Genomic DNA, 18322 nt, shown 5'->3' on the forward strand with positions numbered 1-18322 from the left:
GATTTTGACTTAGTATGAGTAGTACGTTGGTATGACATTTCAAACACAGCCTTGGTCTGCCTTGTGATAAATGGCTAAATCACATTTGTACTGTTACTTTTGAGCAGATAGAGATACAGATAGACACAGACAGAGAACAATGAGAGAGAAGTTGGGTTTTTATGACCCTTAGAAATGCTCAAAATCTAAAAATCACAATAAAAACAGGTAATAAAAACAACTGAATTTCGAAAAAAAAAAAACACTCAAATAGCTCTAAAAAGTTTTTACGCTTTCATGAGGAGGAATTTCAAACGTTTCGATATCGAAATGTGTCACAAAAGTGCAATGGAAACACTTTTTCCGCAAATACACATCACAGAACATGACGTACCTGGTCACATGACCACTTCTCTCAGAGAAAACATGGCGCGGTACGTGTAAACAGAAGAGGAGACTGAGACAAATTACCACAGGAGTTACGAGGCTCTAAAACAACCTTCAATAGAAATATGTTCACATTATACTTTGTCAGCATTTAGAAATATTGCTTTTATTTTGCAAAAATCTGCAACGGAAACACAGCTAGTGACAAGGAGACTATCTAAAGAAAAACAAGCTTTTTAAAAATATTATCTATTTGTGTTGTCTCATTTCCCTGCAGTGAAAACAGTAATATTAAATACCATTAACAGCGTTAGACTAGCCACTCTCTGTAAATCAATTTGTGTTTCCTATCAGGAGCTTGAGCCTCACCACAAGTCTAATGGACGAGCAGTAGTCGTGTTGATCTTTCCATCACTCATCGGCTCCAGTCCAATAAATATGTAATTACTGAGCGTGTGAAGGTGCAGGATGATTGTGATGGAGCCGTGCAGCCCCAGCACGTTGTGTGAAACAGCCAAGGTCAGAGCGATTTATGTTCAGCCTCCGTCTGGGATCAGACATAGTCAGTCCACACACACCAGGCTGACCACACGTCTGGTTTTACACACACATGTCCTGTTTTCACGTCTTGAATCCGAATGGATTTTATAAATAGATGAAAATGTCCAGGTTACCCAGGAACCCTGAATACATCGCGGGAAACACGTTAATTATGATGACCGTTACTCCGCTAATAATTGTTTTATCAAAGACATTCTAGCAGTTTCTGAAAGCTAATGAGTTGCTATTTACAGCAGAGGTGAAACTGACAGATTACAAGTACTCACGTTACTGTAATTGAGTTGGTTTTTTATGGGTACTTGTACTTTTTCTAGTACATTTCTAAATCAGTCATTTTACTTGTACTTAAGTACGTTTTAAAATAAGTAAAATAATTTGTTACATTTCTACACCCAACCATTTCTAAAATGATCAACGGACATTGTGAAACTACAAAAAAATCAAATGAATGACATCATAGCCGACCAATCAGATTAAATGTAATGTACGACGCCAAAACAGCACTCTCAGTTTTAGAGTTGATAAATGTAGCTATACTTAAAGCCTGAGAATTTTTTTAATTTTAAATCAAACTCATTGGTGATATTTTATTTAAAAAATAAATGTACATTTTGACAAACCTTTTATTTTATACAGATGCCTTTGTGGAAAATAAATTCAGTTCCAATTGTGATAGATTAGGTCTCTTCCTTGTTAAGTTTATACATGAGATATTTACTGTATGAAATTGAACCGTGGCAATATTTATTACGTGTAGGGTGAAAGTAACAAGTCATTTTTACTTTGAGTACTATTTATTTGAGCTACTTTTTACTTTTAATTGAGTATTTTATGTATGACTTACTTGTACTTGAGTACAAATTCAATCAAGTAGCAGTATTTCTACTTGAGTAGAATACTCTGTACACCTCTGCTGCTTTACAGTATCATGTGATTACAGTAATTTTACTGACACTTCATGAAATCAATAAAGATGCTGCTTTATTTTGACAAAATCATCACACACACACACACAGCAGAGAGAAGAGAAAGACTGAAAGAGACCAAACACCAGTGAATTTCACAAAAAAAAAAGATGTCAGCCTGGATGATAAAACCTCCATGGATGAGAGATTTTAAGAAGGTATAAATTAGATTTTTCAGGGACAGATTATTATAATGCATAATAAAGGTGATTGACTTCATTCAACACTGATTTCAGATGTTCTTAAAGTCTTTGCGAGAAAGAGAAAAATTCAACAACTTAGATAAATTAGATTATATTAAAAGTGTTCCTACAGCTTTAATCAAATTAAATGCAAGACTTTTTATTTCCATTTGAAAGCAAATTTAAAACCAACTTTAAACATAATTGGGGAAAAAGAACCTCCACATCACTTACATAGGGTTAGGGGATTTTTTTTGCAACCCCAAAGTAAACACACAAAAATACACAAAATGACAGTAAAATACACACACAAAAACAGACTAAAATAATCAAAATCACTCCAAAAACACAAGATGAATACAAAAATAGCCAGAAATCTATTAAACAACAACAAAAATAAAGAAAAATAAAAACCAATAAGAAAAATCTTTGTTGGACAGGCAATTTTTGTTCAGTTTACATATTCCCATGTTGTTTACAAAAACGAATGTTACCATTTATTTTGAAATGTGAGACTACTTACAATCATAAAATCCTACTCATTATGTGTTAAAATTTAAGATTTTTTGAAACACTGATTTAAGACATTTTAATGACAATTAAGGCCTTATTTTTAGATTCATTAATTTAATGCCTTTTAAGACTTTTTAAGGATCCACGGTAACCCTGCAGATTAAAGCAGACATTGAGTACTGTGAGTGTGCTACGTCTCCTCTTTTTTTAGAAATCACCCTAACACAGACAAAAAGAGTTACATGATGATAATGATGTCAGTGAGTTGCTGATAGCATCAAATGCTGCAGTGAGGACATTCAGCGGGCGTTAGGCAAAGTGACGAGTCAGCTGAATTCTCATGCACGCTGAGTGGAAAACACAGGAGCTGGAGTTTTCGCTCCAAACTGCAAATGTACAAAATTGAAAATGAAATGAAAAGCTAAAAGATGATTTTCCAAAGCTGAAAGCATGCGACACAGTCAGCAGGAAGAGACTGCAGCGCTCCATCAGCAAAGCGTACAGTATATGAGTGTGACCCGATGTAGAGCATGATGATGATGATGATGATGATGATGATGATGATGACCTACTTTCCCTTTTCTCTCTCTCTGTCTACTGTAGCTCTGCCTCTCAGAGTCACATCCACTGTGCTCAGGTTTAACAGAGTGTACAGTAAAGTCACTGTGGGCACAATATCTGTTATTAACTCCCTCTTTTATTCCCTTCAATGCATCAACTGAACCATAAGGCCAATGAGGCCAATGTCAAAAAAGATGTAATAATGATAATAATTAGGGCTGGGCAATATGGACCAAAACTCATATTTAGATATTTTCTCTCAAAATAGCAATACACAATATAAATCTCAATATTTTTTTAACTCAAACTATATTCTTTGAATAATTTTCCTGAGTACAGATTAGTGCGATATGGAACAAAATAAATATCTTAACATTCTTTCTTGAAATGCCGATATATGATATAAATCTCAATATTTCTAACTCAATAAAGTCTTACCAGAAATACAATTCTGGGTTAAATTTGATGATGCAAACTGCCACACAGGCACATTTATTAGTAAACAGCTGCACAACATGTGTTACTTTTGTTTTATACTCCTCTAAGGGACAGCACGTGTGAGTGAGTTCTGTAGTGTGACTTGTTTAGGTGAAGATCTAGGTTAGGACGCACTCAGTAATCCATCTAACTGTGATTTTTATACTGTGCTGAGAAGTAACAAAAGCAGCGACTCCCTAAACAAGCTGTACAATATATATCTCAGAAATATGGAAATATTGTAAAGGACACTGTTATACTGTACTCTATCAATAATATGAAATACACATATGATATAGTTTGTACTGTGTGATTGTATAAACCAAAACAAGTAAAATATATACATACATATTGATATAGGCGATACAGTATTGTCATTTTCTATATCGCCAAAATAGAAAACTCGATATATCTTGAATCACGATATATTGCCCAGGCCTAATCAATCCACTGAAATGTAAATGTAAAGATGCTAAAACTACATCATACACAGATACAAAAGCACATAGTCGTCACACAATGCTATATGAATAAAAGTTAGTAAAATTGTAATTGAACTTTAGTAATCGAGAACGTAATTGTAATTTGGGCTGCACAATAATGGACCAAATGATAATCCCGATTGATCAATATTGTAATCACGATTATAATCACAATTATTGATCCTATTTGGTAAAAAAAAAAAAAAAAAACAGTTTTCATCACATTACTTTTACGTTTACAGTGCAAAATGAAGCTTTAAATAAGAATTATGATTTAAAAAAATAAATTAAAAAAAAAAATCAATAATTTAAAATGCACCAAAAATGGCAACCAAAATTGTGATTACAATTAAAATTTGATTAATTGTGCAGCCCTAATTGTAATTGACTTTCAAGGGGATTTATTTATTTATTTATTTATTAATTTGTAATTGGAAAGAATGCCAGTAATCGTAATTGTATTGTAATTGAACTTGAATAATTAAAAAAGTAATTGCACTTGAAAATTGTAATTGAGCCCAACTCTGATCAATGCAGACGTAATAATAATAATTATATTAACACATTTTCTCCACAGATCACTAACCCCCCCCCTTATTCTGCTGGTGTTTCCATCCACAGAACAATCATTTCCTGTCCTCCACGCCACCAACACTCTGCTTTATCATCTCCAGCACATACAGGTGGGGGATGGGAGTGAAGAAGACACACATATTGGAACTAAACAAGGTCTAAATGTTGACGCCTGGGGGTAAAAGCAGACATGAACCAGTTTGTGTGAGTGAGCAAGAAGAAGAAGAAGAAGAAGAAGAAGTGAAGATGGCCAATAATGAAGCAGGTCAGCGATGCCTACAGTATACTGAGCTTTTAGACTCTATTGTTTCTGCCGTCACATGTTGGACTCTGTGTACATGCTTAGGCATGCAGTACTGGGAACATTTAGAGGAGATTGATTGTAAAGCCCAGGTTGGGTTTGCGTCTTTGTTCGGAAAAAAGTGTCAAGACCTAGAAACGTAGAAATAAGGGTCAGAAGTTGCTTTGCCTTTAGCGTAGAGAAGCATTTAGAAACACACACACACACACACACACACAGTCATATACCCATAATCCCTCTCTCCATACTAGTTCCATAAACCTCTAATGTGAAGGAGTTAAACAACATTGTGAACCAGCTGCTGCATGTATATATAAATAAATATATCAGCAGCTTACAAAAGGAAAGCCCTCACATCAGGGATAGGGTCAATTACAATTACATCTTCAATTATCCATTATGCATTATTGTTCAAGTACAACTCATTTTCCCCCCAATTCCAATTGAAATTACAATGATCATTTTTCCCCCTGAGAGTTAACTACAAAGAGGGTATGAAATATAGAAATATTATGGGGGTCATTTTAGCCCCCGTAGTCTAAAAAATGGGGGCATTTTAAAAATGATTGGGGGCCATGGGTAGGGCTCGATTATAGAAAAAATTATAATCACCATTATTTTAGTCATAATTGAAATCACGATTATTTAAACAATTATTTCTCAACCAAAAAAATAAAATGAAATTATATATATATATATATATATATATATATATATATATATACACACATATATATATATATCCTTTAAACACTAAAATCCAGTATGTTCACTTTTGCACAAAACTAAACACTTGTTTCACATGATGTGACTTTGCTCCTGATCTTCATCATCAAACCCAAACATTCTCATATCAGAGAATTTGTTTACTCAGCGTTTTTATCCTGCCATGCTTTATGACCGCTAGCAACAACTTTCCTCGTGTTAGCCTGCAGGCTAGCTTTAGCTTTGAGTGGGGCGGGGCAGAGGGGAGGAGCTTGCATGTGCGTGGATGAAACAACTCAAAGTTAGTATTAATAACATGTGTGTGCCAAGCTTTATTATTTGTAGATGTCCGAAATTGTGGGTTTGTTTTATTTAGCGAATAAAAAATATGTAATTTTTTTATTTATTTATTTTTTTTAATAAGCGTTTTTTCTCGATTTTGTTATTTTTGTAATTGTTGGGTGTGATAATCAAAATCGTAATCGAATTTCGATTAATTGAGCAGCCCTAGCCATGGGAGAAAAAAAAATGTAGTTAGAGCTAAGATATGTTTCTACATTAAAATGCACAATACAAATAAAAGAAAAGCAAACACTTTCTTTTTCAGAGAAATTTGCAAGTACTGTAGTACGGTAGCTATTACAGAAAGAAGACAGATGTAGGGAAACTACAGGTTTATTTAGATCTTAACAACCTCTAAATATTACACACAAAAAACCTTAAAATCAAACAGAAGTACAATAAAGGTTCAATAGAACTACAGTTTCTAAAGAAATGTATGTATATATACATTATGTATTAAGCTGTTGACAAAAAGAACAAGATTTTTGGGGCATTCTTGGCTAAATTGAGGGCAAAAAGGCTGTTGGCGATTGTTAACTTCTGACGCTGATTACAATTATGTTCTTAATTACTAAAGTTCAAATTAAAATTATAACAATTACTGAGAATTTAATAAATAACCTAATAAAACATAACATTCCTCTTGGGTTAGCTTTCTGATAGCATAACTTATGATAACGGATCAGTTTGATCAATGTCTTAAATCAACTGTAAAATACACTAAACAATATTTTCTATTACCTAATTTGTTTTTCATCTCTTGGTTACCTTATTAGGCTTTTAAATCAATGAAAATATTGGTTTTAATATTTTTGATGTGGGCGTCTGAGCCTGTTTTGTGTCACTGTACCCCTAGATTTATATATATATATGTATATTCTTTTTTTTTTAATGGCAAAATGAGAGAGAAGTGACAACTGCAAACATGATATGAAATATATTTTGATAATTTTACGTACTGTATGTGTAAGCCATAGACACATAATGTGTTTCCCCAGTTTTGCTTTTTATGAAATTGTACTTGACAGTTGTTTCCATGCCAATTACAATTAAAAAGTATTTTAAAAAGTATAACTGCGCCATAATTGTAAGTAATTACCAATTACGCGATTACAATTATAATTGACCCCAACCCTGCCTCACATTGCACTCTCGTCTTAAAATAGTCAACTCTTTCCCCACCCCTTCCATTGACCTACCCTGACTCCCTCTTCCATGTTCCCTTCCCCCTCACCTTGGTGTAACACTGCCCTCTCTTTTTATTTTCTCTCTTTCATTACATTTTTCTTATCCTTCTTATGATGGTCACAATTATGCAATAAAATACATGTATTTATTTAATTGCAATAGTAAAACATGCATTGCTTTTGTCACCCCAAAAACTCAAATGAATTATGCAAGCACACAGCAGATGTGCTGCAATGTGGGGTGGAGAAAGCAGGAGAAAGCATGTGGAAAAATCCAAAGTTACTGGCGTGATATTCTGTGCACAGTTTAAAAGGGATATGAAGTACTAAAGACATTTACAGTTACAGTATGTATTTAGGAAAGCTGAAAAGGGTAAATATTCAAAGACAAGATGTATACTTGGTCAAGATATCGCTTGCAGTAACAAAAAAGACAATCACCAGATGGTACAAAGAGGAACCTCCCACCCTGGGACAATGGTGGGAAATTGTGGAAAACATATACAGTACGGAAGAACTTACATATTCCAAGTACCCCCCCCCCCCCCCACCACCAATGTGACCTGTTCATTTCATTGATTGAATATGTCTGTTTATAGATGATTAAACAATGAAAAGCAAGTTTAAAAAAAACTACATGTGGTGTTGACCTTGGACAGGATGTGCAGACAAGATGAAAACATTTCTTAAAGGAAAAGAAACACTTTTAAACTGACTCCTGCTTCAAACTCCTACAAAGGAAACTTCCCCACCCCCAGCCTGGCTCAATCAACCCAGCCGTTAAATGAGTAAGAAGGACGTGCGTATGGAGGTGTGTAGCAGCCACTTCACCTATTGTGGCAGAGTGGAGGTTGGACTAAGTCACAAGGTTATTTACTGAGTCACTTTACAGTTACACAAGAGTGAAGGAGTTTGTTAGCAACAATAAACAGAAATGTTTTTACTGATTTAACAGTATGTCTGCTGCTATAAACTCACAGGAATGATGACTTGTTGTAATCCTATTATCTACACACTTGTATTGTCCCAACACGATGATTAGTGCATTCGTCACACTACCACAAAAATGATATGATGAGCCAATGATTTGTGAATGTGAATGATATGATAGAGTTGAATCCAGTCAACACCAGAGCTTATTATTACAGCGAGGGCACAAACTATCAACATTCATGTCAAAATAATGACCAATTTGAGCACTAACACAGGAAAGAACAAAGAGTTTTGTGTATTTCTGGAATTATTTTGTATATTTTCCTTTTACTTTAAAGGTTTTCATGTTGTTTTGTAGAGTTTTTTTTAATGTTTTTTTTGCATTTTTGTCATAATTTTGTGTTTTTCTGTTGTCATGAAGTGTTTTTTGGAGTCATTTTTGCGTTTTCTTGTTGCCATTTTGTGTATTTTTGCTTTCATTTCATATATTTTTGCTTTCATTTCATATATTTTTGCTTTCATTTCATATATTTTTCTCTCGTTTTGTATGTTACTGTTGTGTTTTTATGCTTTAGAGTCATTTTGTGTATTTTTCTGTCATTTGGTTTGTTTTTGGAGTCAATTTGTTTATTTACTTTCTTTGGGAGCTGCACAAAGTTAGGCTGAGGGCCACCAAATGCCCATGTCTGGCCTAAATAACATTTTAAAACATTGCAGTTATCATAATTTAATATTTTTTTCCATGCAAAAAAAAAAGTTTGATTATGTATAAAATGTGGCTTTAAAAATGATTTATTGTGCTATTGGATTACTTGACGTTGACTTTGTAGTTTTCTATGGGTGACATCAAAGGCATTTCTGAGCACTGTAGGCCAGACTATCCATCTCGAGTAAGGCTGTAAGAACAAATAAATTCGGAGATATATCGCGATATTTCAACATGCAATTATTGTATGGATCCAAAAAATGTCCAGATTGATTTTATTATTTATGTTTTTAATGAAAAAACATATTCTAAGCCCGTAAACACGTGGTCACTACGTGTCAGTGAACCACATCACTCCTCAATGCATTTTAGCTTGAAGTTGATTGCACTTTATTTCCATAAATCATACCACTTGTTTTTGATATTGTTACTTACATTACTGTTAGTTACCATTTACTTGTTCTCGCAAGTTTAAAAAAAAATGAAATAAATTGTATTTCATAGCATTTTGTACTTGTAAAGGTGAAATTTGTAATGATTAATATCACGGTTTATTGTAGTGTACATTGTGTTGTTTAGTATCGCGATATATTGGGATATATCGTATATATCGTGCAATGCACACCCCTAGTCTTGTGCGTGATAATTTATTTTTCTTTGAAATATTTTCAAGTCTGCAATTATTTTTGAGTTTTCAATATTGAAACAAAAGGGGAAAGATAAATAATAAAGAAAACCTTGAAAGCGTTAGCTAACCCCCAGGTTGTGCTGATAACACAGTGTTAGTGTGTTTAGTGCTGTGCTATGACTTTATGGGTTCTCAACTGTCCAAAAACTCAAACTATGGAGGAGGAGTTGTTATGTGCATCTGTCTAATGAGAACCCAGCACAATGTGTGCTAACTAACACATGCATGGTTCTAAAATGCTGTTCCTGTGTCATGCACAGTCACAGCCTGCAGTCTGTGCACATCGTCCCCCACATGCTCTCCTTTCTCTCTGACACTGTGTGTGTGTGTGTGTGTGTGTGTGTGTGTGTGTGTGTGTGTGTGTGTGTGTGTGTGTGTGTGTGTGTGTGTGTGTGTGTGTGTGTGTGTGTGTGTGTGTGTGTGTGTGTGTTGGCTCCCCGCCCTCCTCCCTCTGTGTGTTGATGCTGTCAAAGACACCAAACCTTCCTGCCGCTCAATAAGCTGCTGATTTGACTTGATGAGCTTTGTGTGTGGAATGCTTCTGTCTAGCACGTCTGTGTGAAGGTCACACATGCAGGAGGTAAACACCACCTAGCACATATGTCAAACACAAGGCCCGCGGGCCAAGTTCAGGCCGCCAGAGCATCTTTTCTGGCCCACAGGAAGATTATGTTTAAAGTAAAAAATAAAACAAAAACAGGACTTTTTTGGAAATGATAATAAGTTGCAGTTGGAGTTTGCAGTACTACATTTTTTTCTAAAAGCTGGGAAATTCCCCCAAATTATCCAACAGGATTCTGGCAAATTACATCGCAAATTTGCAGAAATTTTGTTGCAAAGTCAAGGAATTGTGATTAATTGTTTAACATTCAGGATTTTGTTTGAATTTGCGCTTTTTTCTTCACAGAAACAATTTTATTTTGATTGGGCCGACTGGATTTCAAACTGGGTAATATGTGGCCTAAAGGATGGTCATTGTGTGATAAATATGAACATGGAACCCAAACTGCGATAGGTTTCACGTTTTTAGTCGCAATAATCAAAGAGCTGCTGCACATTTCTGTCTCCTCACCTAAAGGATTTTGTATTGATTCCCTTAATGGATGAAGAAGTGCTTATCAACACTAAATAATATCAGGTTTCTATCAGACTCCTGTGACTTTATTGACAGAATTCAGTCAGAAACCAATTGACCTGAACCTTTCAGGGGAATTTTGAATGTATGAAAAGCTGTTAACAACAAACACTGTGATAAATCACAATATCTTCACAATAATTTCATGTTTACAAGTACAAAATGATATGAAACACAATTTATTGTCCTTTTTTAAGATTACAAGAAATATATCTATTTACTAGGATCTGAATCAGAATCAGAATTCCTTTATTAATCCCAGGAGAAATTGCTTATGATACGATTCACGATATATCTTGATATTAAACAATAAGATATGCATCGCGATTTCAAAAACAAATTTCACCTTTACAAGTACAAAATAGTATGAAATACAAATTGTTTCATTTTTAAAAAAACTTGAGAGAACAAGTAAATGGTAAATAACTGTAATTCAAGTAAAAATAACAAAAAACAAAGCGTTATGTTTATCAACCTGTCAAATTACATTTTTCAAAAAAGTTCAACTTTTGTTTCTATAACATTTTCTGATTCTGTTAAGTTCTTAAATTCTTAAAACAATGTAATAAAAAAGTGCAATCAACTTTCACATTTCACCGACACCTAGGGACATTTGCATGCTACGCATATATGCACAATTTAATGTTTTTCTTTTGCTAAAAAAATGTATTTGGACATTTTGTGGATCGACACGATGATGGTGTGATGAAATATTGCGATATATCGTCAAATTTATGTTTTCTTGCAACCTTACACTTAATGCATGCATGCACACTCCCATGGCACCAGCCTTCTCTATAGCACACACATGATATTTTCAGAGCAGATGCTTGATTTTAACACTTTTCTGTTAGACTGTGGGAGAAGTTGGTCCTGATTCCATTACCTCACACTCTAGACAAAACACACAGGATGACGTGTAGATCAGACCAAGGCCGAACGGTGAGAAAACGTGTGAAAACAAAGCCGCTCCTTATCTAAAGTAGCACTGGTGGCCTGTGAATACCACTGTACTCCCAGTGATAACACAGAGGTGATCAAACCTGATGAGCATGTGGGAGTTGATCTGTTCTATGCAGTTTGCAAGTTTTTAATGAGTCTGGTTCTCATCCCACAGTTTCAAATATGTGTGCTGGGAGAATTGGTAAATCTGAACTCGACAAAAGATCCTAGCTTTAGAACGTTCCATTAAAGGGGTCCCGATCCGATATTGATATTGTGAATTGGTCCGATATCAGCACAATTTTTTAGACCAGACTATACTGGCCGGCATCTAAAATATCTAATATAAACAGTCCAAAAGCTGAAAGAACAAAACACCAGAAGTGAATTAGAATTATTTTGCGCTTTAAAAGCACATTATTTTTTATTGTTTTTGAGGTTATTTTTCTATTAACTTAACAATGTTCATTTCTTATGTTTTACCTAAACTAGTAGTTATATTTGCAATTTCAAAATATATATTTCAGTTTTTATTTAATTTATTGAGGTTATTTTCCAGGGTCTTCTAATTTTTTTATTCTATTAACTTAAGAATATTAATTTCTTATGTTTTACTTAAACTAGTAGTTATAGTAGTAGTTATTTTTGCAATTTCAAATATTCATATATTTGATTTTTTTAGTTAATTTATTGAAGTTATTTTTCAGGGTCCTCTAATATATATAAATATATATATATATTTATGATATTTAATCATAGTGTATTGGTGTGTTTAAGTTAAAATGTCTGTTACCCATTGGTTAATAATAATGGGTTCGTTTTTATTCATACCTACTGCTGCTGACTATTGTTCTCTCTTTTCTAACATTATGATATGATTCGTGCTGATATCGTTACGGCCGATGCTCAGGTCTGCAGTATCGGTATCGCATCGGAAGTGAAAAAGAAGTATCAGGACACCCCCAGTGTTCATTTAGTTGACTAATATTTTTATGATAGTTTTCTTGTGGCAATAACTAGACTATGAATAAGTTACAAAAACATACATGTGAACAAAAACTATATTAAAACATGTTGATATTTTCATAATCTAAGAAAAACTAGACTGAAATTTCGTCACACGGGAGGAAATCCAATCCGAACTGATCATGTGATCTCACGCATTGATCACATCAAATCTGTGTGTGTGTGTGTGTGTGTGTGTGTGTTCACAAACATTAATCCCATCCCAGGTTGATCAAAGGTAAATAAATCTTTAAAAAAAATATTTAAAACTCTTATGCTTTATATCTTAGTCGACTATTTCTGGACAAAAACAAATCTGCTCACATGGATCAATGCAAGTAAAAATGGACCTTCATCAGGGTAAAAATAACTAGATCTGTAACAGATTTAGTCACTAAAATTTTAATGTCATTTAGTTGACTAAAACTAGACTAAAATTGAAACTAAGTTTAATTTTAGTCTATGACTAAAACTAAATCAAAATAAACACTGAGCCCTACCTACTGTATTGTTGTTGTTCCCAACAATGCAGTTATATAGTGGCCAGAGGTGAAAGTAATAGATAACAAATACTCACGTTACTGTAATTAAGTTGTTTTTATGGGTACTTGTACTTTATTGAGTATATTTCTAAATGAGTCATTTTACTTGTACTTAAGTTTGTTTTAAAATAAGTCATTTGTTACATTTCTACACCCTACCCTTACTGAGTAAATGATTATTTTTGGTTTTAAAATGATCAACGGACAAAAAAATGAAATGACCAGACGACAATCAAATGCATCACATCATAGCCGACCAATCAGATTAAACATAACGCATGGTGCCAAAACAACATTAAATTGTGATTTACCGAGTTTTAGAAAACGTAAATTTAGCTTTACTGAGAATATTTTGTCATTTACTGTTATTTTGTTTAAAAAAAAAGAATTGTGCATTCTAACAAACCTTTTATTTCATACAGATGCATTTGTGGAAAATAAATGAAGTTCCAATTGTGGTAGATTTGGTCTCTTCCTTTTTAACTTCATACATACAGTAAGATGTTTACTGTATGCAAGGGAACCGTGGCAAGATTTATTACCAACAATAAACATGTGGGGGTGAAAGTAAATAGTAACTTTGAGCTACTTTTCACTTGTATTTGAGTATTTTATGTATGACTTACTTGTACTTGGGCTTGAGTACAATTTCAATCAAGTAATAGTACCTACACCTGAGTACTATACAGGTTTGCTCAGAACACTGTGAAATAAAGCAACTATAGAGCATAATTATGGAATTAGCAATAAAACACATTGTAAAGAATCTCATTTTGTAAACAAGTGGAATAAAACAGTATTTAGTGTCTCCTGAATAGATTGATTTCTATAGCTTTAATCATTTCTGGTCATCTCCCACCTGGTGTGGGACCAAGAATGACCTTTATATTTTCCGTTCATGTTCTAATCAAGATCATTTCTATCATCATTATTATGATTATCATTTTTGTCTCAAAATAAACATTTTAAAACCCCATATTTTTTTTAATTTCCACTCAGTCTCCCTCTGAATCCCATCCATTGGATACCCCCAGGGGTACACGTACCCCCATTTCAGAAACACTGCTCTAAATAAACTGGTTTCAAAGACTGTATCTTCTCATCGAGAGAGAGATACTGTATATATCGTTAATCGTGATTAAGGCGAAGAATATCGAGATTGTGGTTTTAAGCCATATTGTGCAGATATTTTGAGGACTATTTAATTGAGCTACTTTTACTTGAGTAAAAAACATCTGTACTCTTTACACCTCTATGGTGGATCATGACTCATGGTTTTCTAATGTAATTAAAGATAGTGACTGAAATAACTCAACATGGTGGGATTCAGTAAATCAACTGGTTTCAATGGTTGTATTTACTCACCAACTCATCCAGATTCCTCATGTCACATAAGACTCTCTTCTGGGGCCAGATGAAAGGTTCTGGATCTGGTTCCTGTTCATCCTTCACACTGTGGATGCTCTCCTTCCTACTGAAACACCTGCTGGGGGGGCTCCTCTGCTGCTGCTGCTGCTGCTCCTCAGGTTCTCCTGCATCTATGTGCAGACTCTCCTCATCCCTGATCTCCTCTTCGATCTCCTCCTCCAGCTGGATCAGCATGGGGGCCAACATGCCGAACTTGGAGCCTCTCCGGGCCACCTCCAGCAGACACAGCACGAAGTTCTTCTCGTTGCACCTCTCCACCAGGTCGTTGGTTTCAAACATGAGCACGTCCTTGATCCACAGCTCCTGTCTGCACCAGCTGATGAAGTTAGACACGTTATCCCGGGCCAGGAACGAGCCTGGGACCACATTCCGTGACTGGAAGAGCACATCCTTGGAGGGCAGCTTCATGGAGTGCGCAGCGTCCTGGTGCTCCAGATGGAAGTCGCTGGCGGCCCGGTTGACGTTGTTGGCGTGCCGACACAGGGCGCAGCCTGTGGCCAGTCCCTCCATGAAGGAGTCCGTCGTCAGGTCCAGATCATAGAGCGTGTTGAGCCATTCAGCCAGGTCCTCCTTCATGGCGTACAGGTACTCCTCACTGGATTTAAAGGGCCGGATACTCTTGGAGGCGGCGGACTGGATGTTGCTCTGATCAGCCATATTGTGTCTGATTATGTATCAATTATAAAGTCTACTTGTTTTTTTTTCCCTTCTTCCCTCTAAAGGTCTCATGTCATGACTGAGCTCCAGAGCCTCGTCCGTAAAGCACCGTGGAAGCAGCTCCGCGCGGACCCACCCATGGTGTCCTGTTCACGGGCCGGGATGCGGGCTGGCCGTGGCGCATGGGCATGGATGTGTGTTCCGGATGTGTTCGTAACCCGTTTCCTCTGAGCAGCGCATCATCATCATCATCACCATCACCATCATCATCATCAGGTCCAGTGACAACCGACACGATCCAACCGAGTCAGTCCAACCGGTGGTCCGCGTTCCCCGTGCGCTCCCACCGCGATCCACGTGTCAACATGTCTGTGTCTGACTTCAATTGATCATCATCATCATCATCATCGATGAAATGGAAGGAACGCAGAAGAAGAAGGAGGATGAGGATGAGGAGGAGGACACGGCGCGTGGAGCGGCTCGGTCCATGGTGCATTGAGCGCACTGTGGCTCAGAGACACATCCCATTATGAGGATCAACGCCCGGCAGGAGGAGGAACCGTTAACCCCATGTTGACCAGACACCAGCCAATAATATTAATAATAATAATCACCACAATCATTCTATGTAAAACATATAGTTACACACACAGGTGAAAGTAAGTACTTTAGTCACTTGAGTACGTTTTAAAAGAAACAAAGCTTTTGTATATCAGTGTGTGGAATAATATTCTGGAATTAAAGAATGTACAGATGTCAAGAAATTTAAAAGAAAATATATTTTTGTTGTATGACAATTTAGAAAGTGTGTGTCATGTTATTTATTTTATTTTATTTATTTTTTAATCAAAATCATATAAAGATATGACAAAATATAATTTATTAACAGCAGCAATAGTTGGAAAACAGGATGCTGTAAATTGATTATTTGTTACTGTAATGTAGGAAAAGGGGTGGGACTAAAAAGCTTATACTTCCATCCATGTAGTAATTTTTTATTTTTTCCTTCTGGAGGTTAGACATCTGCATCAAATACTTTATTTATTGTAATATATAGCTTTTTGTATTGTTGCATTTGTTCGAAATAAAACAGTATATCATAAAGTAATTTGTTACATTTCTACACCCAAAACTGAGTACTTTTTTATTTTAATTAGTACCTTAAACCACTGCTGTACTGATTTCAGGTCAGCAGTTACCTTTTATTTTATACAAATGCCTTTGTGGAAAACACGTTTAGTTCCAATTGTGCAAGATTTGGTCTCTTCCTTTTTTACTTTATACATGAAAAGTTTATTGTATGCAAGAGAACCGTGGCAAGATTTATCACCAAAAATAAACAAGCAGGGTGAAAGTAACTAGTAACTTTTACTTTGAGTATACTATTTTAATTGAGCTACTTTTTACTTGCACTTGAGTATTTTTTGTATGACTTACTTGTACTGGAGTACAATTTCAATCAAGTAACAGTACTTGTACAAGTAAGTCATTCATGAAATACTCATGTACAAGCAAAAAGTAGCTCAACTAAATAGTATTCAAAGTAAAAGTACTTTCACCCCCACATGTTTATTTTTGGTGATGAATCTCACCATGGAAAATATGGTGAAAAGAGGTTAAAAGTGACAATAATGGGTCAACGTATGCGACATTAGGTGGGAAAAGTGGTGCAAAGGGTTTATAAGTGCCAAAAATATCTTGAAAAAGAAAAAATGTGCAGAAAAGGAATTGAAATTTGATGGAGATGTGGCAGGAATGGGAGTAATTTAGCAAAAATGCATTAAAACTAGCAAAAATATGGCAAGAAAAAGTGATGAAAATAGGTTTGGTTTAGTTGTAGAAAAATGGTTAAAAAAAAAATACAAAAATGGGCTAAAAGATATTCTTAGTTTCTTGAAGGAATCTGGCAACCCCAAGGTTGAGAACCCCTGTTCTAAATAATCTTTCCAGTAACTGCATCATGAACTTTTCAGGTGTTTGTCAGCATTTGACTCACATCCAGTGTTTCGTCTGAACTGGAAACCAAAGGCAGACCATCACCTTCTCAAAGGGTGTGTCCAAACTTTGGACTGGTAGTCTGGTTATTTTCTCTACTTGTTTTTATTCCTTAGACTTGTGTCCATCTCCAGTAAAAGCTTCACTCTGTTCAAACTTTGACATTTTTTTGTGGATTTAAAACCACTTTGGGCACTAGTTAATCTAGTATCACCTCATCTGTCCATCTTGTTACACACACACTATTATATTTACCATTAGGGCAAAGTCACAAGATGTTCCTTGAAGTCCACCAACACTGCTGTCTTTGTATAACCTCTTTACCCAACACAACAGACACTTCAAAGTTAGACATTCTCCTAATATCAGGAGACAATAGTGCTTTTCAGAAAAAGCAATAAAAAACTGATCAATGACCAAAGAATGTGTGAGATAATCTATTACAGCCTTTTTTTTTTTTAATGTCATCACTGCTTTATCAAACCGTCTGTGAAAAGTGAATAACATAAGGAATTTAATCATGGATTAAGTTCTAGATAACAGGACTTCTGTTCAATCATTAAAGTCTGGTGCATGTTAGATACATCATTAACTCATCTGTATGAAGGGAACACACTAAACATGACTGTTCAAAAATCAAGCAAACCCAGCCAAAGGGGAGGGCTTGTTTTTATTCAAAAAGTTAAAAAAAAAAAAAAAAGAAGAGAGAGGAAGGGAGGGGCTAATGACATCACTTTCTGGACCAGTATGAATCAGCTTTTCTCACTGTGTATTAGTATGTGGAATAAGATTCTGGAACAGTTACATTGAATTAAAAGTTGATTAAAGAGGGCAAATATCAAAATATATCTTTACATTGTATGACAATTTTAAGTGCATAAAATGTTTAATCAAAATCATTTACAGATGAGAAAATTCATTAACAGCAGCATTAGTTGGATGACAGGATGCTGAAAATTGACTATTGGTTACTGTAATGTAGAAAAAGGGTGGGACTAAGTTTATACTTCCACCCACTCCCTTTCGAATGCAAGAAGTACGTGTATACAGTAATGTTATTGTCATCTGAATCAAAT

General features: G+C 35.1%; 1 protein-coding gene across 1 annotated transcript in view; it reads right to left on the bottom strand.

Moving 5' to 3' along the window:
- Positions 1–15769, bottom strand: part of gas2l1 (growth arrest-specific 2 like 1) — a 48656-nt gene extending 32887 nt beyond the window's left edge. Inside the window, exon 1 of the mRNA XM_028458318.1 lies at positions 14532–15769. Coding sequence (XP_028314119.1) covers positions 14532–15251 — 720 coding nt within the window. The 5' untranslated portion in view covers positions 15252–15769. The remainder of the gene's footprint in view (positions 1–14531) is intronic.
- Between the last annotated feature and the right edge of the window lie 2553 nt (positions 15770–18322).

Source organism: Gouania willdenowi, chromosome 9 (assembly GCF_900634775.1).
Source record: "Gouania willdenowi chromosome 9, fGouWil2.1, whole genome shotgun sequence".
Lineage (NCBI taxonomy): Eukaryota > Metazoa > Chordata > Actinopteri > Blenniiformes > Gobiesocidae > Gouania > Gouania willdenowi.